At 35.6% G+C, this 24,620-nt stretch overlaps 1 protein-coding gene across 1 annotated transcript in view; it reads left to right on the top strand.

Moving 5' to 3' along the window:
* The window catches only part of IQCK (IQ motif containing K), a 55,384-nt gene that overhangs the window by 8,946 nt on the left and 21,818 nt on the right, over positions 1-24,620 (top strand). The window contains exons 5-8 of the mRNA XM_075058406.1: positions 3,283-3,335; positions 3,457-3,534; positions 13,214-13,298; positions 19,273-19,384. Of these exons, the coding sequence (XP_074914507.1) occupies positions 3,283-3,335; positions 3,457-3,534; positions 13,214-13,298; positions 19,273-19,384 (328 nt within the window). The remainder of the gene's footprint in view (positions 1-3,282; positions 3,336-3,456; positions 3,535-13,213; positions 13,299-19,272; positions 19,385-24,620) is intronic.

Here is a 24,620-nt window from a genome sequence, read left to right as displayed (position 1 = left end):
AGTCAGGAAAGGGAGACAGTTATACTGAAAGTAGTAATTTGTGTAGGAAAGAAATCCACAAGATCTTGTTTGGAAGGTGATATAGAAGCATAACAACTTAAGCATTTCATTTAAAATAGGCTCTCTTGCATTATGTAGTGTGGATGAAAAATCTGCAAAGCAAAAACCTAGAAAAACCACCACCTGCTAGATATATTTGCAGACTTCAAACTGGCATAAATATGAGAACAGTCTGCAGAAGCTTCGTTTTTAAATTAGAGATGAAAGAAACCTATTAGGTTGCCCAGTGTATTCCCTTGCTGATTATTTTTTTTCCCTACTGTAAGTTCTCCTGTGCTTTATCCTATCTGCTGTCAAATGTCTCCAGGGGAAAGACTATTTTCTTAAATCTTTTCTCTCATGAGAACTGACTAATGCATTCATTTTTCAGCATTAAAACTGAACAGTGTTTAAATGTTTTTATTAGCATAACTGATTTTTCTTTCTGGTTCATGGTCACAGAAAGAAGATGCTGTATCAGACTCTGTAATGGAATATATTATATTTAAAAGTATGATAGATCAGGGAAAGTGAATGGAAGAAGGTTTCCTACTGACTTTGCCATCCCTGATCACCAGTATTTTTGCATGATTATTACCAACCCCATCATATTTAAACTGAAAAATGGAAAATGAATTCTGAGTATAAACAGTTTATAAACACATCTGCAGGTTAACAATGCACATTGTGCAGATATTTCCTGTGTTTATCCTGATTCATGTAGCATAGGGATGTGTCAAAGGCAGGTCAATTTATGTCATTTTTTCCCTTCTATCAACGTTGTCTGCTGAGCAACTAAAGATTTATTTAATTCATTAGTAAAGTGAACTGTTTCCTGGCAAAAAAATAACAAAATAAAAAAATATTCAGCTTGACCAAATTCCTCCCTGATAAGTTCACTGGATCTAACAGGGATAAAGCAAGATGAATTTAATTCCTTTGTTGATGACTGTTTTGACAACAACACTGTTCTGATTGTTTTTTCCTGTTGCAAAGAAAAAGCAATTTACTTAAAACAGATTAAATTACAACTGCTAGTTTAAATTGAATTTTGTTGTCAAAGTATAGAATTTATTCTCTGAAACAGTTCGCTAAGTAATGGGACCCAGTTTCTTACTCTGATTGAGAATAGCTGTACAAAGATGATCAGACTCTGCTATTTGTTTTCGGAGTCTGTTCAGGTCAGAATTTGCCCATTTAACATCTAAAATGACCTGTAGAAAGTTCTCCAGTGAAGGCATTCATGTCTTAAAGCTTAGGCGTTTGGCTTCTGGGAACAGTATCTGGTATTAGCATAAGTGTGGAAATTCCTTAAGGAGATGCGTTTCTTCACAGCCAAGTACTCTAATGGAGCACTACATGAACCCCAAAGCTTTTGTGGTCATGAAACAGACCATAAAGGCATATGGGGTTCAGGACTGATAACTGTTGTGCAATGTTCTCTTTCTCTGTTCTTTGGCTTTTTATTTTTTTTAAAGAAGTTCTCTCTTTTCTGTGGGAGTCAGACTGTATGTCTGCCAGGGATAAGATTCATTTAGAAAAGTAAAAGCTTTCCTGGGTATCATCTAGGAATGCCATGCAGTCTAGCTCTAAACTTCACATTTGTCATCCCCTGGCTACATGACTACCCTGTATTCTTCACTGTGCAGCCAACATATCACATAATGTTCCTCTTCCACTTCACCTGTGGCTGTAAGTAATACACTTACCCCCAAATTATGCCATGTGCTAATACCCCAAACTTTGAAAGAATTATGCCATGTAGAGCACTTTTTTTTCTGCCTCTGTTCACATCCCTCAGTCCTTTTTGCGTTGTATTCTTGTAGCACAGGGGGAAACATGGGTGGTGAGGATAATACATGGAATAAAGTAATCCGTCATGTATTAAGTTTCCAATTACACGTCTATTGTATTTTTCTTAGCAAGTGGTAATAGTACTTTCATTTCTTACATTTTAATCAAGATTCCAACCTCTTTCATGACATTTGGCAATTTCACAAATGTGTTTGACCAGTGTGAATTGTTTTCCTAAAAAGTAATAATAGCAGTTGAACCTCCCATTTGACAGGGTAAGTATTACCTTTTGGATAGGAGCTAGGCTTTCTCGTAGCTAAATGGCTGCTATTTTGATAAAGCACTCAGTGTCTCTGTTCTGCAGGGGCTTAAATGTCTTTTAGTATTCACTCTCTGGCCGTGTACAGCCATAACACATCTTGTGTAAGAGGGGCTCAGAAAATACTAGTCAAGCTCTTCTGTTACTCTGACCAGAAGTCTACATTATATTCTCCACATCATGGTTACTCTGGTTTGTGATAAGCAGAATAAGCACCCATACTCATTTGTACATTCAGTTTGTAGAGATGGAATGTGGAGAGGAAATCTCTAAGAAAAGAAAGGCCCTAATCAATTCTTTATTGATCAAAATTAATCCTTCGAATTTTGAACTCAAAACATTTTTACAGCATGCAATGCTGTCCAGCTAAACAGGTACTGGCTGCATGAGTCACTACAGATAAACTGCTGCAAAGCATTTTGCAAAATTCTCTTTGCTGGTGAAGAAGTCTTAGAACTGGGAGCAAAGGGCACAACTGTTTTGTTCTGAAGCTCCAGGTTTTGAACTTTTTACCTGATTCTCTGTAATGTCCATGGTATCTGTGGTTGTGGATATACATATGCCTTGTTTCTGTCTTTCTTTCTGGACTACCCAACAATTTTGTCTGAGCAGCCATATACAATACTCTGCTCTGTGTGTGTTTCTAAGTATGCACAATGCCTTCAAGCTGGTTCCATGCAGGAGGAAACAATATTCCATCAGTGTTCCTTCTCTGCCTTGGAAGTAATGGAGTATTTTAGGTATGATAATAAAAATTTGAACAAAATGGAAAGTAATTTACAAAGTATTTTCATATATGAGTTCTGTTAATTTCTTTGCAATGAGATTGCCACTTAGAAAGAATACCATTCAGAGATATTTGTTATAGCTATACTACAGAAAATATCAAGATAGTATATGTAAAATCTTCTCACTCATTTTTGATTTGACTTGAAAGCATTCCACAAAATTTCTAAAATTTTGGCTGAGCCACTGACTGTTGGCAGTAGCAATATTAAAGTAGACAGTGTAATGTACTGCATATTTTATTTAGTAAAAGCAGTCAATTTAGCTTCTGTTCCTCTCCAGTAGTAAAAACATATGACCAGTCCAAAGATAATAAATAATTTGAAACTATCTTCTGTCTTTAGAGAAAAAGGACCAAATTTATTGCCTGTGATTTCCTAACTGAGTGGTTATACAAGTAAGTTAATTGTGGCTTTTACTATTAATTATGCTCAATGATTCAAAGACATTAATTTGCAAATAGAATAGCTGAAATTTAAATTAATATGACTTGTTTTCTTTTTTTTTTTTGTTATCAGCAAGAACCCAAAGAGGAAAGATGAGTCATTCACAGAATTCTTTTCCATTCCTTTTGTTACCAACTGGCTAAAGGACCAGTAAGTTATAACAATACTCAGAGTAACCTTTTCTCCTTTTATTCTTTTTCCTCTGCTATTCCAAAAAAGTAATAGAGCTTTGATGCGTTACAATTGTGCCCTCTAAATGCCCTTTACTGCATGCAACAGAGAACTATGTGGTGCTTTCTAACCTGGTAGTCTATTAGTTACAAGGTATTTTGTACCAGAATTGTTCATAGAGAAATTAGTTTAAAATTCTTAAACATTTTAATTGTAGAATGCAGGGCATTCAAACAATCTGGTAGTATTATGAATGTCTTTGTACTAAGGAGCAAAGCAGTGTTTTCAATGTTGTTTCCTACTATGGATATCTTTGACAATATATAGTCTAGAAATTCTTCCTCTAACTGTAAGCAGCTGTTTTAAAAATATGTGTAATAATCCTTGGCATCAGGATGCATTTTGGCATTTCTGTAGACATTTATGACTTCGCATCTGAGAAATGAACGCTTGTTTTGGCAGCCTTAATCATATATTCCTTGTTATTCCTGTAGAACCAAGCTACGCAGTAGTTTTGAAAGCAGTGTTACTGTCCTTGAGACTGCAGTTTGTTTTACAGTGTAGCTGTTGTATGAGAAAAGAAGAAAAGTAAAGTGATAGTTCACAGTGAGAGAACAATAAAATTACAGAGGTCAGATTTTAAAGAAAGTTTTCAATTTGAAAACTTAATTGGAGGCTAGGTTGATGGTCAATGAAAACTTAGAGATTAATATCTTTGTAGGTATGTTTACTTCATTACACTATGTAAGTAGAAATTGAACTTTCTTCAGCTCTTGTCATGTGAAACTTAGAACCCTTGAGTCACTGATCCAGCAAGAGGAAAGCTCCTTGACATTCACAGGACTTTGGAGACAAGCTGGTGATTGTGGCATGAACAGTTAACTTTGACTGTCTTAGAGGTAGTCATGTGGTCAAACTTGTGTAGGAATTTTCTGCAGTAAGAAATGAACATCTTCGTAGTGACCCATTTCATCTCAACTCCAATACCTCCAGGTACCTGCTAGTGCATCATACTGCCCAGCTGCTGTTGTTCAAACCTACCACTGGTGGGACACTTCTAACAGTTTCCTTCTGTAGATCGCTAGGTCTTGCCAACAAGATTCCTGTTTAAGGCAGTGAATTTTGTAGTTTGGAAACATTAAGAACTGCAGTGAGGTTGTCATTCTCATTCTTAAGCATACCAATGAGCCATCGGTTAGTAAGGCAGTTTTGATACCACTGAATTGTGAGGATGGGTATTTGTACCTAAGATAAATATACAAGCTCACAGTTTTACAAATGTTTATCTTGGAAGTAAAGCTGACCTAAATGGTTCCCTGCTCTCTCCTGTTCTTCACCCCAGCCTGCTTGTAGGCAACCTAATATCACCCCTGTCTGTTTGGTAGTATTCTTGGTTATTCTGATCAGGGACCTCCTCTGAGTTAGAAATGTCTGCCAAAATGTAAGAGTAGGGTTTGTATAGCTATTTAAAATATAGATAATGTCTCCAATCTGGTTCACCTGGGAGCCTGACAAACCTTTGTATTGGCACAAATGAAGGATTAAAATGAAGGGCTCAGGGCAAGGTGAAGAGAACAAATGAGCTGGTAAGATATAGAGGTGGTGGCAGGAACTGCTTAAGTCAGCTTTGCCAACAAGAGAAATACACTGTGGAATCACAGCCTGAATGACTCATAGCTTCTGTTAGTAATTGTGCTCCTAAATAACACAGTGACAGCTCCACAAGGACACTCAAGTGTCAAAGTCCTACTTAAATTGATATACACTTGATCTTAAATCCTCTAAACAAGTAGGCCTTTAAAAATGATTATTATTCAAATTATTATTAAAAAACAACTTTGTGTGAACTTATCTTAAAATCAGATTTCTTAACAAAGATTGCTTATGAAGTAAGCATTATTAGAGCAAAGTGAAAGATTGCAATATTAAATAAGAATAAAAATGAGAGAATTTATTATTATGTCCTTCTGGATATGTCAAAAATAGTTTATTATTATATGCTTCCAGATATCACATTTAAAAGGTAATTGATTCTATGCTTTTTATTGTCATTTCCATTTTTATTTGTAAAGGAGTTTTCTCTTTTTAACAGGATTTAGGAATATGTAAGAGACAATATACTAAAAAGTGCTGGTCAATTTTTGATGGGAAACATCCTTATCCCAACTGTTTAGATGGTATAATAAAGAAAAAGAAGTAAAAAGTGTTGCTGCAAATTTAAAGGGTAAACTCTTGTGTTGCTTTTTCAGTTAGCAGTCTAAATTTGAAAGGCATTCTGAAAGGTCTGTTAAATAAGAATACATTTCTATACCGTGCAAAGCAGTCTTTGTGCTTAAAAAAAACCCCCAAAATCCAAAAGCAAAAAAAAACTAGAGGGATAAATTTTTGTTCTATTAGAGATCCAGCTTTTTTTAATATATTCCATACTTGAGTATGACTTTTTTGGCTCTCCTCCAGTGCCTCCAGTTTTTTCTTTGAAGCTCTTTTTTTTTTTTTTTTTAAGAATAGTCAAAGCCACAGTTTTATGAGTCTCACTCTCTGTATGATGTGTTTCTAAATGAGATCTTAGAGCCTACTTTTCCTTTATACGGAGATCCAAATGCTGTGTTGGTTTCCAGAACTTTAAATGCAAACATCACACCTTCAAAAGCTGGTTACTGTAGGTGAGGGAGCCTGTAAAATTCGAATTTGTTTCCAGTATTAATATTTATAGTAATTACTGTGACATCAGTAAATAAAAGCCTCAGTGTAGTTACCTTGTCTTCCACTGGGTTCTGTATATTACCAGTAGCACTGACACAGTGTTATATTCCTTGGGAATCCTTGATTCCTGAAGCAGATTTCAAAAGCAATAGAAGGAGCAGCCTCAACACTGACTGGTAATCTACATTTTGTATCCAGGAGAACACAAACCGTTTCTGTTGTCTTAAAGGACAGCTGTACGTTTCAGAGGACAGGAAACTGGAATTTTAGCAAGAAACTGACAAAATTTTTTGGAAACTTGCTGAGATACTTACTGATGTCCCTATTCCTACATTCAAGACTGCTGATATAGCCAAGTAAAGTAAACAGAATTAGAGCCTTGAATGTTTTGTACTCCTATAAATATGCTAACGAGCAACACAGTTGCCTTTTGTCAGCATTTTCCAGTGGTGTTTCTGGTTGAATAGCAGTGAAGCTCATACCAAGCTGTATGTACTGAATCAGGGACAGGGAAAGAGAGTGATCTGTGTTTATGCCCTCATCCTCCTTAAATTTTACTTTCCTGGCATAGACAGGCTGAGTCTTTATTTTGAGTATCATGGGAGCATCATTACCCAACCTTCTTTAGCATATTAATGAAAGAAATATGAAGAAAACAATAAAAAAACTTCCACTGCTCTGAAAAATACTGATACCATAATAGTTTACTGTCACATGAATTTAATAATATGACAGTATTGTTAAAGTTCACCTTTAACCCTTACATTCAATGAAAGAGAATGGTATATGGTTCTAGGTTAAGAATAAACGTAAGTATTAAAGATCAGTCTTTGCATGCATATTTTACATGGGTTACAGGAACTGAAGGTGTCTTTTCTAAATAAACATTAATTCACAAGAATTTATTTATCTGCATTTTTCTCATTTTCTGTATAGAGGTATTTACTTGATGCTCAGTTCAGAAGGACATATTTCCTGGTTTAATCTATGTGTCTGTACCCAAACAAATGTGGAGATACAGAGAAAATAAATTTATCATGGCTTTAACAAAGTGGACAGCTAAGAGATATATATATAGATATATATATGTATGTCTATAAATGATTAGTAAATCTGAAGTAGTGGCTTTTTGCCAAATATCTGTATATGCATATATATACATTGATTATTTTTTTCTCCCTCCCCCCCCAATATTCTAATTAGGTGAAGTCTGCTGGTCTCAGCTGCCTTTACAGTTGACTTCATTGTCAGTTCTCAGATGGCCAATAGGGGTAATTTTGCATGGGTGACTGATTTCTTTCTTTCCATAATGTGCCCAGTTTGTACAGGCTTTGCTTTCTGCACACTGCTATATTTCACTGGTTTGTCTCTAAACCGGCCATGTTTAGAGTATATTTGATTTGCATTATGTTTTTTCTTTGATTTTCTTTAATAATTTGAGCTTGATTTTTTTTATTTTTTGGGGGAGGGGGTGGGTATGATGGGCAACACATTTAATTGTAATAACAGAAAAGTCTATGTGGATGCAAGTAAAGAATTGCTATCCCAGTAATGTGGTAGAATTCAAGTTAATGAAGGAGAAATTTTTTACTTAAAAAACTACAACTCTGTGTTGGAAAATTGCACAAAGCTTGTGTATGAAATATTTATATTGTATAATTGTGTTTTATGAGGTTAAGGTTTTATGGCTACAAATCCTGATGCAGTGTTGAAACTTGCCTTAGTTTATGTAAAGATTGTCAAAATGGCAATGAGAAAATTGAAAATGTAGTAGTGGTTTGTGACATCTTCCTAATGCTGCTGTTAGAGCACTATTTGGAGACGTTTTGCTGCTGTTAGTGTTTCATGTTTACAGGATACGAAGTCTGATCTAAAGGACACAAACATCCATGGAAATTTCCCTGTTGACATGAGCAGACTTTAGAATAAGTCTGTGTTTGGTTTCCTTCAGTCCAGGACCACAAACACTCTTACAGAATACATAAATATTGGTCCTACAAAGGAGAAAACTGAAGCAACACATGGTGACTTGCAAAATATGTAGGAAGTATGCAAGCACAGAAGGAGGACTGAGTTTTATCCTTAAAATGGATAGGTTCTCCACAAGTAGAGAGCATCTTAAGGGGGAAGAAAGCCACTATAGTTTTCAGACAGAACTTAAGACAAAACATAACTAGTCTTTTATTGTTTTGGCATGTTCTCACTACTAAGACTTCTGGCTGTGCTTCCTCTAATTCCTCTTGCATTCTTGTTGCCATTCACCTGTTCTGCCTCATTCTCCGGTCTGTTACATGGCTGTGCCTCCCCACTTACCAACTTGCTCATGTTAGTTCCACGCTATCTTTTGGTTTTAGCATGTATTTTCTTCATTATAAAGAGATGAATAAGTATATAAATAGTTTGTATGTGTTAACAGTTGTATGCAGGTTATCACTCTGACCGCTTTGATAATACTTCTGAGTGTATTTTTATAGTTTTATTATACTGTAATATTTTGCACCTTTTGTTTGGGGGGGGGGTGTGTTAAAATTGTGGCTGAGACAAAAATGAAACAGGAAATTTGAAAGTGAAATGTTTTGTTTGTTCACAACCTATAACCTTTATATTTGAGGATATTCAAAATACAAAAGTGTGTTCAAAAGACCAGCAAAGCAGCGGAAGATGCAGAGAATGGAGGGGGGCAAAAGGTGTCAAAATATATATATTTTTTATTATTATTCATTTAGCTATTGACAGTATCAAGGAGCTTTTATTTGGAGAAGGTGATAGAGAAGAAGAGTTCAGACAGTTGCAGGAGTCACACTTCAAAATGTCTGCTTGTTTGCACTTTCTTTCTTCAGAAGATTATATTATATTTGGTTATTCCCACATTCACAGTCCTTCAAAAATGTACCCTCCATATAATGCACAAAAATGTGTTCTTATCTATTGTAAGGATTTTTTCTCTCCAAATACCTTTCTCTTATTCTAGTGCATTTAGATTACTGTGAAAGAAAAACAGTAGTTAGTAATTTCTTTCTGACTATTGTATAGTTGTATTAATACTAAGAGTGTTATGAAGAAAGGTCTCAGTGCACACTCAGTTTGGCCTGTGAAAATATTCCAGGGTATTTTTGTCAAGTGTCTGTGGGAGTATTTCCCTGTAAACCTGGGAGGCTCATACAGTGATAGTGTAATATGTGATTGATATATCTAATTGGTTTTAAATACCAGGTCCGATAAATCAGTACTTCAGTGTCTGATTGTTTATGAACAATCTTTTCCTGCTTTTTGGGTAAATAATCTTAATAGTGTCTATAAGCAGAAATTTTTGAGACATTTATTTTTAATCAAAACAACACTTTTTCATTGTTGCACACTTTTGCAACTCTGGATAGGCATGTAAGAAGAAGGACTTAATGAAGACAGATGCTGCTGTAATATTTCTAGGTTCTCCTGAGTAGGAATAAGAAATACTGAAAATATAAAAGAAAACTACTTTGAAAAATTTCCAGAACAATTTTTTTGGTTGTTCAGAGCAGCATCTGAATTCTAAACCAGACTTTCTCAGAATCTCTATTTTTAAGAGTTATGTACATCACCATGGTCATTTACTTGCATGTCTTATATTTATCCCTATTCTTTAGTCTGTTCTTTTGTCTTTTCGATTATGAATTTTGCAGTGACTCTGTTGTTGCCTATGTTCATACATGATATAATATTCAAGAACAATAACCATCACAGTCAATTAAAGGTGAAGTGGTTGTGGCTGTTTAACTTGGCAGTGGCTGTCGTATTGAAACTTACAGGTCTCCAGAAGGCCTGATTCTTGTTATTAGGGTTGCTTCAGTATTTCTAGAGACGAGCTTTCTAAAACCAGAGAGAAACCCTGATCATTCGTTGACTGCACCTGGATATTCCACTGTCACCTGCACACCATCTGCCCCAGGCCCTGATGCTCTCTGTAGCTAGCACAGTGGTCCTGCAGGCAGCTAGCAGTAAGGCTGGTGGTTAAATTTGGTGGTTGTCTGTTACTCTTAGGGAAGAGATTTGAATAAAAAGAGCAAGTACAAAATCCTGAATTATGCATAGTGAAAATTTTGCTTGATTAAATTTTTTCTTAATATTTCCTTTTCAAGGAAGGAGTCAGACCTTCTATTTTTAGGACAGGTTGGGAACTTAATGACAATTGGGGTTTCTGGACGTTACTGTGTAAACTACTAACTGTATACAGTGTCCATCAGCATCACTATGAACCCCCAAAGGTTAGGTTGTTTATTTTGGTGACAAGATAATGGAGGGCCTTTTTTCCCCCCTTCTTGAGAGTTCATTGAGAAACCCAGCTTCTGTCCATGAGGAAATCAGATACATGCCTTCAGTAAGAACCTTTTTCAATACCTCATACATTTATTTAATGCAAGTCTGTATATCTTCTGGGTACCAAATTCTACCTGCATAATGTAATATAATTAGTATCTCACATAATCAGGACCTGTACGAGTTTGCTCAGAAAGGAAGAAACATGTTTTTGGAATTTAACTTTCCTCTGGTCAGTGTCTACTTTATTCAGATTTGGTAAAATACAGTACTTACTTAAGAAAAATTATTTTACTGATGCTCTTCTACAGGTGCAACTTATGTTAAACAATGTATCTATATATTAAAATAGATATCAATATGTTTAGTGTGTGGGCTTTTAAGATTGTGCATAATCAAAGACTAAATAAGCAGAATATAGTTAGTGTACATCTTACTGTCAGTTTTAATCTTCTTGGAGGCATACAGCTGTCTTCTGCCACATATGACATATTCCCTCTTTTCCTAGTTCGCTGCTGAGGGGTGATTGCCTCTGCTCAGATGCTATTTTTATTTGACCCGAAGCCAATTGCGTATATTCTCTCAGACAAGACTGGACCTGGCATGACTTCTCTTCTTTAAAGCTGCCCCATTGAAATGATTGATGTTTGCCAATGACTGTCATACTGAAAATTAAGTCCTGTTCTTGCTTGACTTTTATATTGGTTTCTCAAATTTAGTGTTTGATTATGAACTAGACATTTTTATAATTTGGAAATGAAAGCTTATGAATGCTAGAGTTGCCCTTGCAGGCTGGAAGAAATCTCAATTTGTTCTTTGGAGATGTACTCATTCTTAGAGAAAGTTCTATGTCTTTGATAGAACTGCTGTAAAATATGTAGGTCTTTCTGTGATTTTCCCACTCCAAGTTTTGGTTTTCAAAAAGATCAAAAATAGAACAGAGGATGAAAGCCTATCAGCCAAACCAGCACAGTCCAACTTTGTATTTTTAAGTGTGATTATAAGAAGCCGGTAGCTCAGGAAGCCTTGCTTGTCCAGCACTTATGATGTCCCTTGAGCAGTAGAAATGCTAATTAACGTTCACAGAGCTAAAACTGTTTAGCTTAATGGAGAGACTTATTTTTATTTTTGTCTTATTTCTGATCTTCCAAACAGACCAAGGTTTTAATTCACATTGAAATAAATGTAGGCCAAAACCCAACTGACATGATGATGAGACCAATTTAGCTGAGTACACAGACTAAAATGGTGTAGTCAGTGTAGCATTAGATAATAGTTAAGATTGTGCTCTAAGTTGAAATGCTCCTTCAGTGAAGACAAGCCCTAAGAGAAAGACGTCAGAGAGCATAGGAAGCTTACTAGGGCAGAGACTAATATGAATGAAATTAAGTGAAAGGAAAATGTAACTCCTAGCTTGAGCTGTAATATACTGTAAAATAAATTTCCAAAAGAAATGGCAGAAGTAATGTTTTAGCCAGAAAATGTAAGACTGCATAAATAGCTTATTAATTGATGGTCTTTGCAGTATATGTGTCTTTATAGTATAAATACTATAAATAATGTTCCTGCATGGGTTGCACGTATCTGTAGATGATTGCTGCATCCCAATTCATAATGTTGTGGTCTTCCAAGTCAAAGCTATGTTCAGTCTGTTTCCCATGCAGGGAGAGAGGCTCTTAGCGCCATTCTAACACTGCCAAGTCTGCTGTTTATAACTGGTATTTCATGACTTGCAACATTATTGCCCTATAGCTCATTAACTTTAAATTACATGTATTATGAAAGAAACTATATAAATGAATTTTGTCTTGTCCTTTCCAATAGATGCTTTCTGATCATTGTGTGAGAGAAATAGATCAACATCCATAGAAAATGGCTTTTGAGAGGCAAGATTTGGTACAGTGATTTGAGTTTTTATTAGTGATGGCTGAATTGTAATTATAGTTGAGAGTATTTCCCATTAAAATTGGTAGCAACAGAATCACCAAACATGCTTTCAAATTACTGTATATTTTGGCTGAAAATTGTTGACTGCACATAGGTATTACTTTCCTTTATCACCAAACAATGTGTATATGCTATCAAAACTAAAATTTCAGCATTTTAAGAACTTGTTTAGACATTACTAAACATGGATCCATGCTTATGCAGATATAATAATAATTACTTTTTTCAGTACATTTTAAGTTTAAGTGAAATCATAATGTAAATTAATGTACTAAAATATATTTATATTCTGTGTATTTAATAATTGTTATAATCATTAACGTCATAAGTCTGTTCATTGTTGCATGCACACTAAAACCTCCTCTGCTTTGCAAATGGCACACCTACTTCTCTCACCCCCCTTCAACCGCCACCCCAAACCTTACCATAATAGTATGAATTTGCAATCCATGTAGAAGAATAAGAAAGATTGCTGTGCTGGATATGCCATTTGTATATTATTGTTTTAAAGAAGAAATGATTGTAGCGTACGTAACAGAATATATTTTTAAAGGAGATATTCTTTGCACCTTTTATCTTTGGAGCAGTAAGAAATTGTATCTTTCAAGCTCCTGAACAACCTTTCTCTTTTTTATAAAATATACTGTTAGGGAAGAAAGTATTTTACATTTATAGGCTGTTTGTTTATGAAACATTATTATTTTTTTTTAAGTCCTAGGCCACCAATTCCTCTATCTCTCCTTCTATCAGAAGAAGAAGCAAGCATAGTAATTCAGTCCTTCTGGAGAGGTTATCGGGTAAGAGTAATCTATGATTATTTTGCTTGATGTTGAAAACCGTAGGACTGTGAAGGCCCCAGGGAAAATCCTTACATAAATTTTAAGTAGGGGATACTATAAATAGCTGCTGAGACCCCCATGGTTCATTGGCTTTGGATGTTGCTCTGCCTTATGCCTAGTGACTGCAATTTTTTCACAGGCATTTACACTGATGTAATCTCACTGTTTTCCTCAACAACAGAAAATCTGCAGAAATTCAATTTTCAAAAGTACAGTTAACACTGAAGAATTTTTTTTTTTTTTAGTTGATCTTTGGCTAGTTGCTAAAGGATGAAGTGTTATTTTGCTTCATGCAGGGATATGTGAGTGTGTGCGGAGATGCACAAGGAGAATTGGTGAGGTCTGTTAAGGAATAAAAGCATACAGAAACAAAGGACAAAAAATTGAGACCTAGAATGAGACAGGAGATGTAGGAGAGGCATGAAGGCTGTTATTCAAGGAAAGGTAAAACAAAATGGCAAGCAGATGTTGCAAGCCATACTAGTAATACGACACTAATGCAATCCCCAATTTAAGGGGGAAAAGCAAGGCGCATAAAATAAATACAAAGAAAAATTGACTAATACTATTATTTTGGAGGGTAACAGCCATGCTAACCCTAGGGTATGAAATAAATTATTTTGAAAATCCTGAATAGATTCTGTCAAATATTTCTTTGAAAGGCTCTAACACCTTCATGCCTTGGAAAGAAATGGACTTGAAATTCAGGTGACTTTGGTGACAAAGAAACACCTTTGACTGCCTTTATAAAAATTTAAGCTTGTAAATAGCCTCCAGATATAGCAGTAGTTTCGTTGTGATGGACACTGAGACATCTCTGTCTGTACATCAAGTGTTCTTTAAATAACAATCAGTATATAACACTCTCTGTTAAGTTCTTCTTTACTACTTTTAACAAGCATGAATATATGAGTGGCTACTATAATGTGCCGTGCAGCCAAAGATAATGAAATACCTTGAAATGATCTTCTTGACTGATAGATTTTTGTGATGCTTTCTCGTTGTTCATTTTCCTTTATTTTTCTTTTTTTAAACAGAGTTGGCATTGACACTAACATTAATGAGCACTGACAATATCACTGCAGGCACCCTTACAGTGGAGTATCGCAAAGGCAACCATTATCCAGTAACAGTTATGTTTGCTGAACAGTGCAAGGTTGCTCAGATACCTTTTGCTTCTACCAAAGCTTCTGCAGGGCACTGTCCTTCCTTGCTATATGTATTAACTTAAAAATTTTCACAGTAGTATTTATCGTTCTAAACCAGTTCCCAGAAGTGAGAGAGAAACTGTACCTATAAAAAGTAGGAGACATCAAAAATAATTCAGACTATAAAATAAATTAGCTGTTACATGTTTTAGCTTATTAGAGCTGAAAGAACTTGGGGTTTTAAAAATTAAAATTTAAATTAAAATCAGAATATAAAATAAAAAATCATTAGTAACAAGTTACTACATAGGGCAGTGTGTTATCCTTGGGCTTGTAAATTAAGAGAACTCTAAGCTTACATGGGTTTTCATTGCATTAATGTAAAGATATATTATGAAAGTTTACTAAACAATTCAGATTATTTGCTTTTAAAATAAATATGCCTGTCAGCTAACATTGATTTATTTTGGTAATAACAACACTTACAAAAAATGTCCTTTTGCATTCTAAGGATATTAGTGTGTCACTGTTTTAAACTCTTTTTGATGTTTTTCATTAACCTTTGTTTTATAATTCACAGAACTTGGAACTTTTAAACACTATTATTGAAACAAAAATTTACACATGGTGATAACATTGAATAATTAAACACAAGCACACATACATATTTTACATGGCACTGTGATAAAGGAACAGTGTACTTCATCATTGGTCTTCTCAAGATACACTGTAAAGGACATAAAATCACATGCCATAGGTACTTGTTTGAAAGACGGATGGAGAAGGATTCTGGACACACTGTTGGATTTCAAAAAAAGTAAAAGGCTCAGAAATCTAGGCAGGATAGTTTTGTCTAACAATGCTATCCCAAATGTGAACCTTCTAAGTTTTTTGTTCTTAAACAATGTCATATAAAGTATGAGAAACCACAACAGGTTATTTTTCTCAGAGCTGTCTTCTATGGACTCAGCCCATTTTTGAGATATGTCATTAACCATGTTGATCTAGGCAGTAGAGTTTATCTTCTTATATAACTGACTGAGCATCGTGTCTTCTCATGATACCTTGCTTCTGCCACATCTAGCTATCTGAGTGTGCTAGTATCAAAAACACATGGCAATCAGCAAAATGGATTAGGCAGTAAAGATGTTTCTATGTAAAGGCAAAAAAAAGCTATAGGTACAGAATATTGAGAACTTTTGATAATAAAGCATAATCAAAGCAGTACACTCATCCTTATCTGAAGCAAATTTCAGAAAACTACTTGTTTTGGTCATAATAATTAATGGCTGCCATCAACAAAGTCCTTGCTACAATCTTTCATACAAAGACATTGATGAGTACTCTGAAAATCATGTCAAGTTTAGTCAAGAATTAAATTCCAGAACAAGCAACAGTGGAAGCTGCAACTGCTGAGTACTCTAAGGAAATCAGAAAGGAAGATGTCATTCTGAGGGGTCTCTTTGAGGGCAAGGAGAAGCAGCCAAATAAGACTTGAGACAGCTCTGTCATCAGAATTCTTTCTCTTCACTTCTTATCATCCTCTTTTATTGGGGTTCCATTCATCTGTCATGGGCCAAGGCAGTTTTCAGTATCTGACCAAAACCCTTGATTGGCAGGTATCAATTTTCCAGGCACTTTCCCAATAAAAGATGATATATTCCTTCACCCCTCTACTGCAGAATCTGTGCTTAGTGCCATTTGTTTTATGGGGTCTTTTTAATCTTTACAATTTCCATAACTATTCTAGACTGAAGGGATTTTTCATTAATACAATTTCCTCTAGTATTAAAGTGTTATCTTTCCGCTGTTGTGCAACATGTTCTCTCCTAGCATTGAAAGAAGTTTATTTTGACTAAATCTTGTAATATCATGGAGTTTAAATGGGACAGTATTATGTAAATATTATCATGGAGTTTAAATTGGACAGTATTATGTAAATATTGAGTGCTATTTTATACATAAATATTGCTTGAGCAAAAGTTAAATCAGAATCGAAGCAGGTTTATCTTTATATCTTACAAAATATTATTGTGCTTTTGCTATCACAATTTATATTCCTTTCCAGCAAGTTGTGGCTGCTAGCAAGGGCTCAAACCCAGAAGGTCACACGAATATTTGCTGTTATTTACAGCAAGTGTAGATTCAATCCAAGTGACTTGGGTGAGAGTGAACTCTCACTTCAAAGTTAAGACCCCTTTAGCGTTTCATGCATTGCTGGTCTGCAGGAGAAACACATCAGTTGTTCGAACAAGACTCTTGACTCTCTGATTATTTGCTTGGAGATTTTTGCTGCTGAGTTGTGGCTTTTTAATCATGGTAGAATTACAGTCTGATTACAAGATAGACTACTTTCTGAGAAATTATTACAACTGTGCTAAATTATAATCCATTGAGCATATTTGGAACATGTTGATAGTATTTTGTTAAGTTCCTGTTACCTGTTTTACTGCAGGTGGCGTATCTGTGCTCCTTTTTCTTTTCTTTCACTTTTCTAAAAAATCACTTTGTTCTCGGAGCTCATGTTCACTGCTTAGATTTAATGTTGGACTTTGGAGTATTTGAGTCTATTTGACTATGCCTTTATCTCAGAACCCTGTATTTTGCTATGTATTTCACTATACTGTCACTGTTCTATTTATCTAGGGAGAGTATACAGAATCTACCATACTTGCCTTTTATGCTTTAACTGTTAAGAGTTATTGTCTTAATTTTCAGTATATTTGGCCCTGTCACGGGCCAAAATACAGGTCTTGCATAGCTGCAGTTGTAAATGGACACTTCATTTTTTCAAGAATTTTATATTTAGACATAGAGGTAGTAATTTCTCTATCTTCCTGCTTCTTTTCTGTTACTGTCATTTATATGTCCCATAATCATTCCCTTAACCCTTTCCTGTGCAGATAAACTGACTCCATGTAATAGGGAATTATGGGTTTTATAAAAGCATACATGACAGCATAAAAGAAAAAAATGTCTTTTGCAAGCCTGAAGAAACTATCCCATGTTTGGGATTATATTTTATTTTTGCAAATAGTATTTGATGGATTTAATAGAAAATGGTTTTGATTTTTTTGTATAGCTGAAAAGAAGTTCACTAGTAACAGTAATATTTTTTTTTTTTTAATTTTTAAATTGCATATCAACCTTGTAAGAACTTCTTACAGCTTTTATAGAAGATAATACAGAACTATATTAGTATAATAAGATATTATTAGAGGCCTAAGAGGTATCTGATGTCAAGTCACTGAGTAAAAGTCTTGCCTGTCTTTATTGATCACATAACCTTGTATTGTATTTCTGCTCTGCTAGTGCACTATCTGAAATATAGCAAGTTATCTGCTCCTAAGTGGATTGAAAAGCGCTGTGGGAGTTCAGCTACTGTCTACTGCATTCTTAGCTGCACCACAGAGGAGAAATTCTGGGTGGAAAGAATACTTTTGATAAATAATTTATATTGGTTTAAGGTTTTGTTTGTTTGTTTGTTTTAAACTAGTGGAAAAGTAAGTCCTGCTCTTTTGCTCTGTATGTATTTCAGGAAAGTGGGACAAAACCAGAGTGTAATGGAATAGAATAACTGAGTTCAAATCACAGAGCAAACTCATTACCATATCATTTATAAGAATAAAATAAATATAAGAAATTTTCTAGAAAACTAAGTAGTCTGCTTTCTGAAAGCAAAAATGTGTCCAGGAGAAACCAAGCTTATTGCTCCTTGTTTCTACCGTGTAATTCAACTTCAGCCTGAATTACTAGGACATTAAGTCCTAAAACATAATGACATTTTATATATATAACATTTAGGAAAAACAGAAACTGCATTAATAGTTCTATTATAATTTGAATATGACTCTAAGAGAATAATCACTTACCAACGTCTAAGCTAATACTAGCATGTTCCTGTCCCACTATTGTCAGAGGGATGGTATCTATTCTGGATTTTTACTTTAGCACTGAAGGTAGTAATTGTGTGAATGCCAAGGTAGACAACTGGCAACACACTGCTAATTAATCAAATCCTGCTCAGAACAAGTTTAAGTAGCAGAGTGGTAGAAGCTGTTGATGCAAAGCTAGCTCTTTCTTATATTAGTAGGATCTACACCAGTACAAAAGCAATAATAGAAGAATTCAACTTAAATTTTAAATGGAGTCAAGGCCTGTGACTCTTGTCATTTTATGTGGAAGCAGAATTACGCCCTTCATAGGGGTGATTGACTGACAAAGAATAGATATCATGTAATTCATTCCAATTACTTTAAATAACAGATTAATGGCTCTTCTGTTTGTGAAAATTGCATGGCTGGGATTGTCAGTAAGCCTATTTGCAGCTGATAGCAGGTGTGAATCAGTTTGCTGGAATAAATTTCCTGCTGTACGACCCTTTATGCTCCTCTTCTACTCTATTATATTGGTCAGTGGGTTGATTTTATAGTGTTGTGGTTTTCTAAAGGCACTAATACCCTTCAGCATAACGCTTTAAATTTTAATTAACTCAAAGAATAAGCATCTCACTGCAGTCACATTCTCAGGAGTCCTTGGTAATCAAAATGATCCCCTAATTGGCATATTTATGTTTTCAATGGGGTCTGTCAATTATGTGGGTTTTATTTCTGTATAAGTTGAAAACTGTAAACCTCTGGGATTGTGCTTTTATATCAGGCCCAGCAAAAAGGATGGATGTCACATATTTACCCAGCCACAGCCCATGAAAAAAATTGCATTGTCATCTTGGGTAACATGAACATATATAATTTTAGTTACATTTTCTGTTTTCCCTTTCCCAGGTCCGCTGTGATAGTGAAGTACAAGAGCTACGTCGGTGGCAAAAGCAGTTGAGAGAGGACAAAAACATTTTTAAGAGAGTGAAAGAATTCTGGACTAAGCAGGAAGCCAAAGGTAAGTGAATTAAATTGTGTATTTTAATTTTTTTTTTACATTGGGTTGAATTTTTATACTTCAAGTTTCATTAAAAAATAGGACACGCAGTAGGATGCTAATCCCAAGTGAGAAGATAATGTCAGGTGGAAATGCCTGGCTGTTTCTTTGCAGTCACTACTTAGAGTAAGTTAGTTGCCTGTATAGCTGAAAGCGGCAACGGAGAATACAGTACAGGGCCAAAACTCAATAATTTCAGAGGACTGTGACAATGTACTGGCACAGTATTTCCTAGGGCAGGATCAGACCTCTACCAGCTACACTACATGTAAATACTGATTTTTACCAGATGGGTTGTAGTACAGTTTTTCTGAACTGTGGGATTTCTATCTGGTAAGTGTTCTACTGGCATTTTCCTGTAGTTATTTAGAGCAGAAGTTGAGCTGTACAGTTCTAAAAAAAGAAGACAAACCCAAACAACCCAATATAATTGCCAAGGGAAATGAGGCCAGATTAAGAACTGACACTGTAATTTGTTTCCTTTTTGCCCTGATTGTAGACAAAGCTTTACTGACAGGGCCAAAGTTATCATTCACTTACTCAGGCACAGTGGTGTAATTATGATTATTCACCCAGCCTCTTTGTCTACTAATGCAGGAGGATTCACTAGCTCCTACATGTTATCAGCCTCTGTGGGCTGGACTCAAGCGTGATACATGTAGGGATGTGAACTACACACCAATAGATGGAGGTGAAAAGAGGTCATTCAGCTACGTTGTTCATGTGTTGAAGAGAGGGAAACTTAGGTTGTACCAGTCACCATTGTGTGGTCCTTCAGTCTGATGGCACTGTTGCAGATGTGTTGTCAGATGGCTGATCTTTGCCCTGAACTACGTAAGAGCGTTCAGGGTGCAGTTTCACACAGTCAGTTGGATCAAACTGGGAGCTGCCAAAAGGGTTGATCCCACTCTCTAGTTCTTGCATTGGTTTTAGTGATTGTGTAACTGCACCATGGGTTTGGATCAGTGACAGGTTTTGGTATGGGGCAGGTTAGTTTTCCACAACATTGTTGCCAGATGATTGCTGTATCTAACAAAAAGGAGAAAGTGAACTGGGGGGAGAGAGGGATAATGACTTTCAGCAGCCCACAGCTTGGTTAAATTGAGCAGAATATGAGATGGTATTCTCATACCTGGTTACTGTTCATGGCTGAGGAAGTGCCAATCTCCAGGTGATTGGCAGGAGTTAAAAGCCAGGGGCAAGTCATGGCTTAGACCTCTTGAGCTCAGTACACAAAGGCACATCTGTCAATGCCTTCATTCTGAGCCTGGTTTTCATGGGACTTCACTGAGAAAGAAAAGACGTATATTTGAATCCCTGCAGGGTGAAAGAATTTAGAATCAGGTTTCTGTGAAAGGTTTTGAAATGCTGAGTCCTGGTCAGTTAGATACCTACTATCCAGAAAAATCTACAACTCTGGATTTCAAGTGACAGAAAATTGTCAATATGCAATCTGGAATTAGGCAGCTTAATGGGAGGCCTCTGTCCTATGTTGCCTAATGACCTAGGCAGCTTTTCATTCAGCATTGAATATTTGTAGGTCACCATTTGGAGCTCTTTCTCTTTGGTGCCTCTATAGACCATACCATTGTTTTGTTGGTTCACCTTCAGGTGTCCAACTTCTACACATTTTAAGTCTAAGCTGAGACATTGAATATGTCCTGCTGGGTATTCACTCAAATGTTTTTTTTCTTTCCTTATTCTCTACACAACTTAACTGTCCTTTTTAATTAAATTGAGTTATTGTACTCATGCACAGATACAAAATAGGGGATTCTGGAATTAAGTGTTTGACATCCTCACAGTATCCTTTATTTTAGAAACTACAGTAAGAACGTCCATACATAAAGAGTACTTATTAACATCACTGCTGTAGCATTCGGAGCTCATTGAAGTGACTAGAGCCTTGCAATTCTTCAGTAATTCTAGTCATCAAATCTTTTGTGGATATTGTTAATTTCAAAACTGTCCTGCTTTTTAATAGATGATACAACTAAAACTTCCCTATGAAGCATTTTAATTATAAAATAGTCCATGCTCTGTAAATGTCAAAGGAATTAACAGAAGTCAGGTCATTAACCTGATGCACTGCAATTATTCTTTCACTTTTTATAGTGCATCCATTCTATCTATCATTAGTTACAAGTAGATCAGCCTAAAAGGGTGGCATGAAAGTCCCACACATTTCCCTTTCTGCTTGCAATCTTCTTTTGAAATTTTTGCCTAAAGGTGAAAGGAGTTTCTCCTTTCACATATGTGAAAAGAGAAATCTGTTACTAGTAACAATCATTATAACAACTGGGATTACAAAATAGCCCCTTGTTTTCAGTTTTCCTTATTTTTATGTTTTTTCCTTCACACAAAATAAATGTAATAGGCACTTGGGGATAATAGTAACATTTTAAACAAATGCTAGACTCTTTCTTGTGTGAAATTCCCGCACTTCCAGATGGGCTACTTTTTATAATACCAGCAAACACAAAGTTGTAAATTGATAAGTCCTCCATGTTTTCAAGCTCCCCCACTGGCAAATCTTTGATTGCCTAAACTTCTTTTCTATTATTTCCTATTTGTACTTGCACATCTGTTGGATAGCATTGGGTTTTGGGACATCTAGTCAGGGTAATGTTGCAATTATACTGTGTTAAGTTTGCTGTCAAGCCTTCTGAAGTGTATGCAGAACACCAACTAATTCTGCAATCAGAATTGGATAAGTAGGTATTTCCACTGGGTATTTTCTAATGAACACAGTATTCAGTAGTTACAGTATAAATCTTTCCAATAAGTATCTTAATACATGGTGCTATTGTAACACAATTTCTCCTCTACTGTGTAAAGTGGAACAGTATTTAAACCCACTCTCGCACAACAGCTGTGCAGCAAACTCCAGGCAGTACTGGGAGCAAACATTTTAAATTGTTGCTCTGGTTTTCTGAAGTAATCCACATTTTGTCACATAACATGAAGTGAATCAGTGGCAACTCTTATCCTCTAGGACAGTGTTGACTGTTAAAAAGCTGCCTCTCTGTGCCTCCTCCTTTAATCCTCTGCAGTGCTCACCTGCCAGTCACATGCACAAGCTGGTACGACGTGGTGATTTAATGTTTGCAACTAAGAGAATCATGTTAAAGTACTGCATCCACCATGTTCCCCAGGACCTGGACAACCTCAGCAACTCCTCCTTGCTTACCTTGTCCTTTACCTTACCTTTGGCCTTGCTAGACAAAGCTCTTGCACAGAGGGAGAGGCCTCTCCAGATTTGCTGCTTTCCCTGTGATGAGAGACACAGCAGCAGCTACTGAGTGGTTTTGTGGTTCGCATGTTTGCAAGTGCAAGGAAAAGCATTTTCCTGTTGGAGGTACTTTTCCTGCCCAAACAGCCATTCTTCATGATCTCCAGGGAAATTGTGTGAGCTGGATTGAAGCTCCTGCTGGCTAGCTTCAGCTGCATCATGCTATTTTATAGAATGTGTCCAGTAAAATCTGCTTCCATTGCAGTATTGCAAGATTTATACTATATGTGTTACACCCCGAGTTCATTAGAAAATATCCAGTGGAGAAATCTACTTTTCCAATTCCAATTGCAGAACTACTTGGTGTTCTGGGTACACTTCAAAATGCTTTACATTCTTCCAATGTTCCTTCCCAGTGTTAGGAGTTCTTGTCATAAGGAGGAGTCTGCACTAATACTGATACCAATACAAACAGCAATAGATTTCTTTGAGTAGGTATTTAGATCCATTGAGAGGCAGGCTTATAATTAACAAAGACAGTAATGAATGACAACCTCAAAAGCGGTTCTGCATGTCTACACCAACAGCAGGACCACAATGAAAGCTGTTCCCACAGGTTGTATTTCAGCTGTGAAGGCCCAAGCGTGAATTCAGTCTGCAGAATTCTCAGGGTAGAGTTTTTTAAATCATAAAGACAGTTAAGAGTCAGCTGATATCAAAGCTGTCCTAAAAGAGTAATTTTTCAAGAGACATTGTTTTCAAAACTTTCCTTTATGTATCATGCATGGCCTCCTCAATTGCCTTGCTATTACAGTATTATATATTGCAAGGTGTTATGATCTGACACGCTTTTCTGTGTCTGTACTGTGCTATGTGCAGGACCTTTTGATCACTGCTTCACTTAATTATGAAATGTTCAGAACAAGAAGAATTTTCTTCAGGGCAATATACATTATAGTACAAATACCGAAACTGGAAGACTGTCACTTTTTTTTTTTTTTTTTTTGCGATAGCAGTTTGTTATAAGGGCTGCATAGATTTTTCCAAACATTTATTCATATTTATATTGCAGTTTTAATCCACAAAAGAACAGGTTTTATTTACCAACCCATGGAATTGCCTATGAGATATTTTATAGCTGAAAGAATTCATTCTGAGGAGCAAAATCATACATCACACCAGGGAAAAACTGCATTTATGTGTGTGTGTATATATGGGGTGTTTGTATGCAGTAAGTGAAGTAGAATTCTTGGCTTTAGTAGCTTAGAGTTAGAAGATTAAACGAAGTCATAACTAGTAACAGTGTACAAAAATGATGAAAAATAAAATCTATGAGACATAAGTTGTCTTCCAGCAGACTTGACTGATATGTAAAGAAAACTTTGCCAGAGCAACCAAGGTTTTCTTCAAGTCTTTGTGGTATTTCATACCCTATTTACTATGGTTTATTAAGAATTTACTTTGGAAAAAAAAAAGTGGGCTTTTTTTTAAAAAAGAAGACATAAATAGATCTGGTTTTGAAGGTCTGAAAACAGTGGATTCAAATTTATTATGATAAAATTAATCTCACTATAAATTTAAAAAATAAAAGCCAAATTCTTCTCTTTGTAATACATGTTTAATTCGTCAGTGTTAATTGTTGAAAAACTGCATTCCTGAAGGTGATGATAGAAGTTGACCTAGTAGGCTTGCTAATTCATTTTAAATGATTGAAGTTTCATGTTTGTGTCTTGGACTCTCTGTTTTCAATTTGTTAGTATTTATATCATCTCGTCAAGGCATGTTTTTTCACATGTTCCATTGTCCACGATACTAGTAAGAGTTACAAATGCATACTTTTGCAACTTATTTCTAAGAAATAAACCTATATATTTACCACTGTGAAAAAGGACGTATATGATAGTAGATTATTATATAATCATAGTTTACAGTCTTCCATGCATGTAAAATCTTAAAGGTGAAAAT

The sequence above is a fragment of the Buteo buteo genome, chromosome 27, assembly GCF_964188355.1.
Source record: "Buteo buteo chromosome 27, bButBut1.hap1.1, whole genome shotgun sequence".
NCBI lineage: Eukaryota > Metazoa > Chordata > Aves > Accipitriformes > Accipitridae > Buteo > Buteo buteo.
Note: the sequence above shows the minus strand (reverse complement) of the source record. Positions and strands in the feature narration are given on the sequence as shown.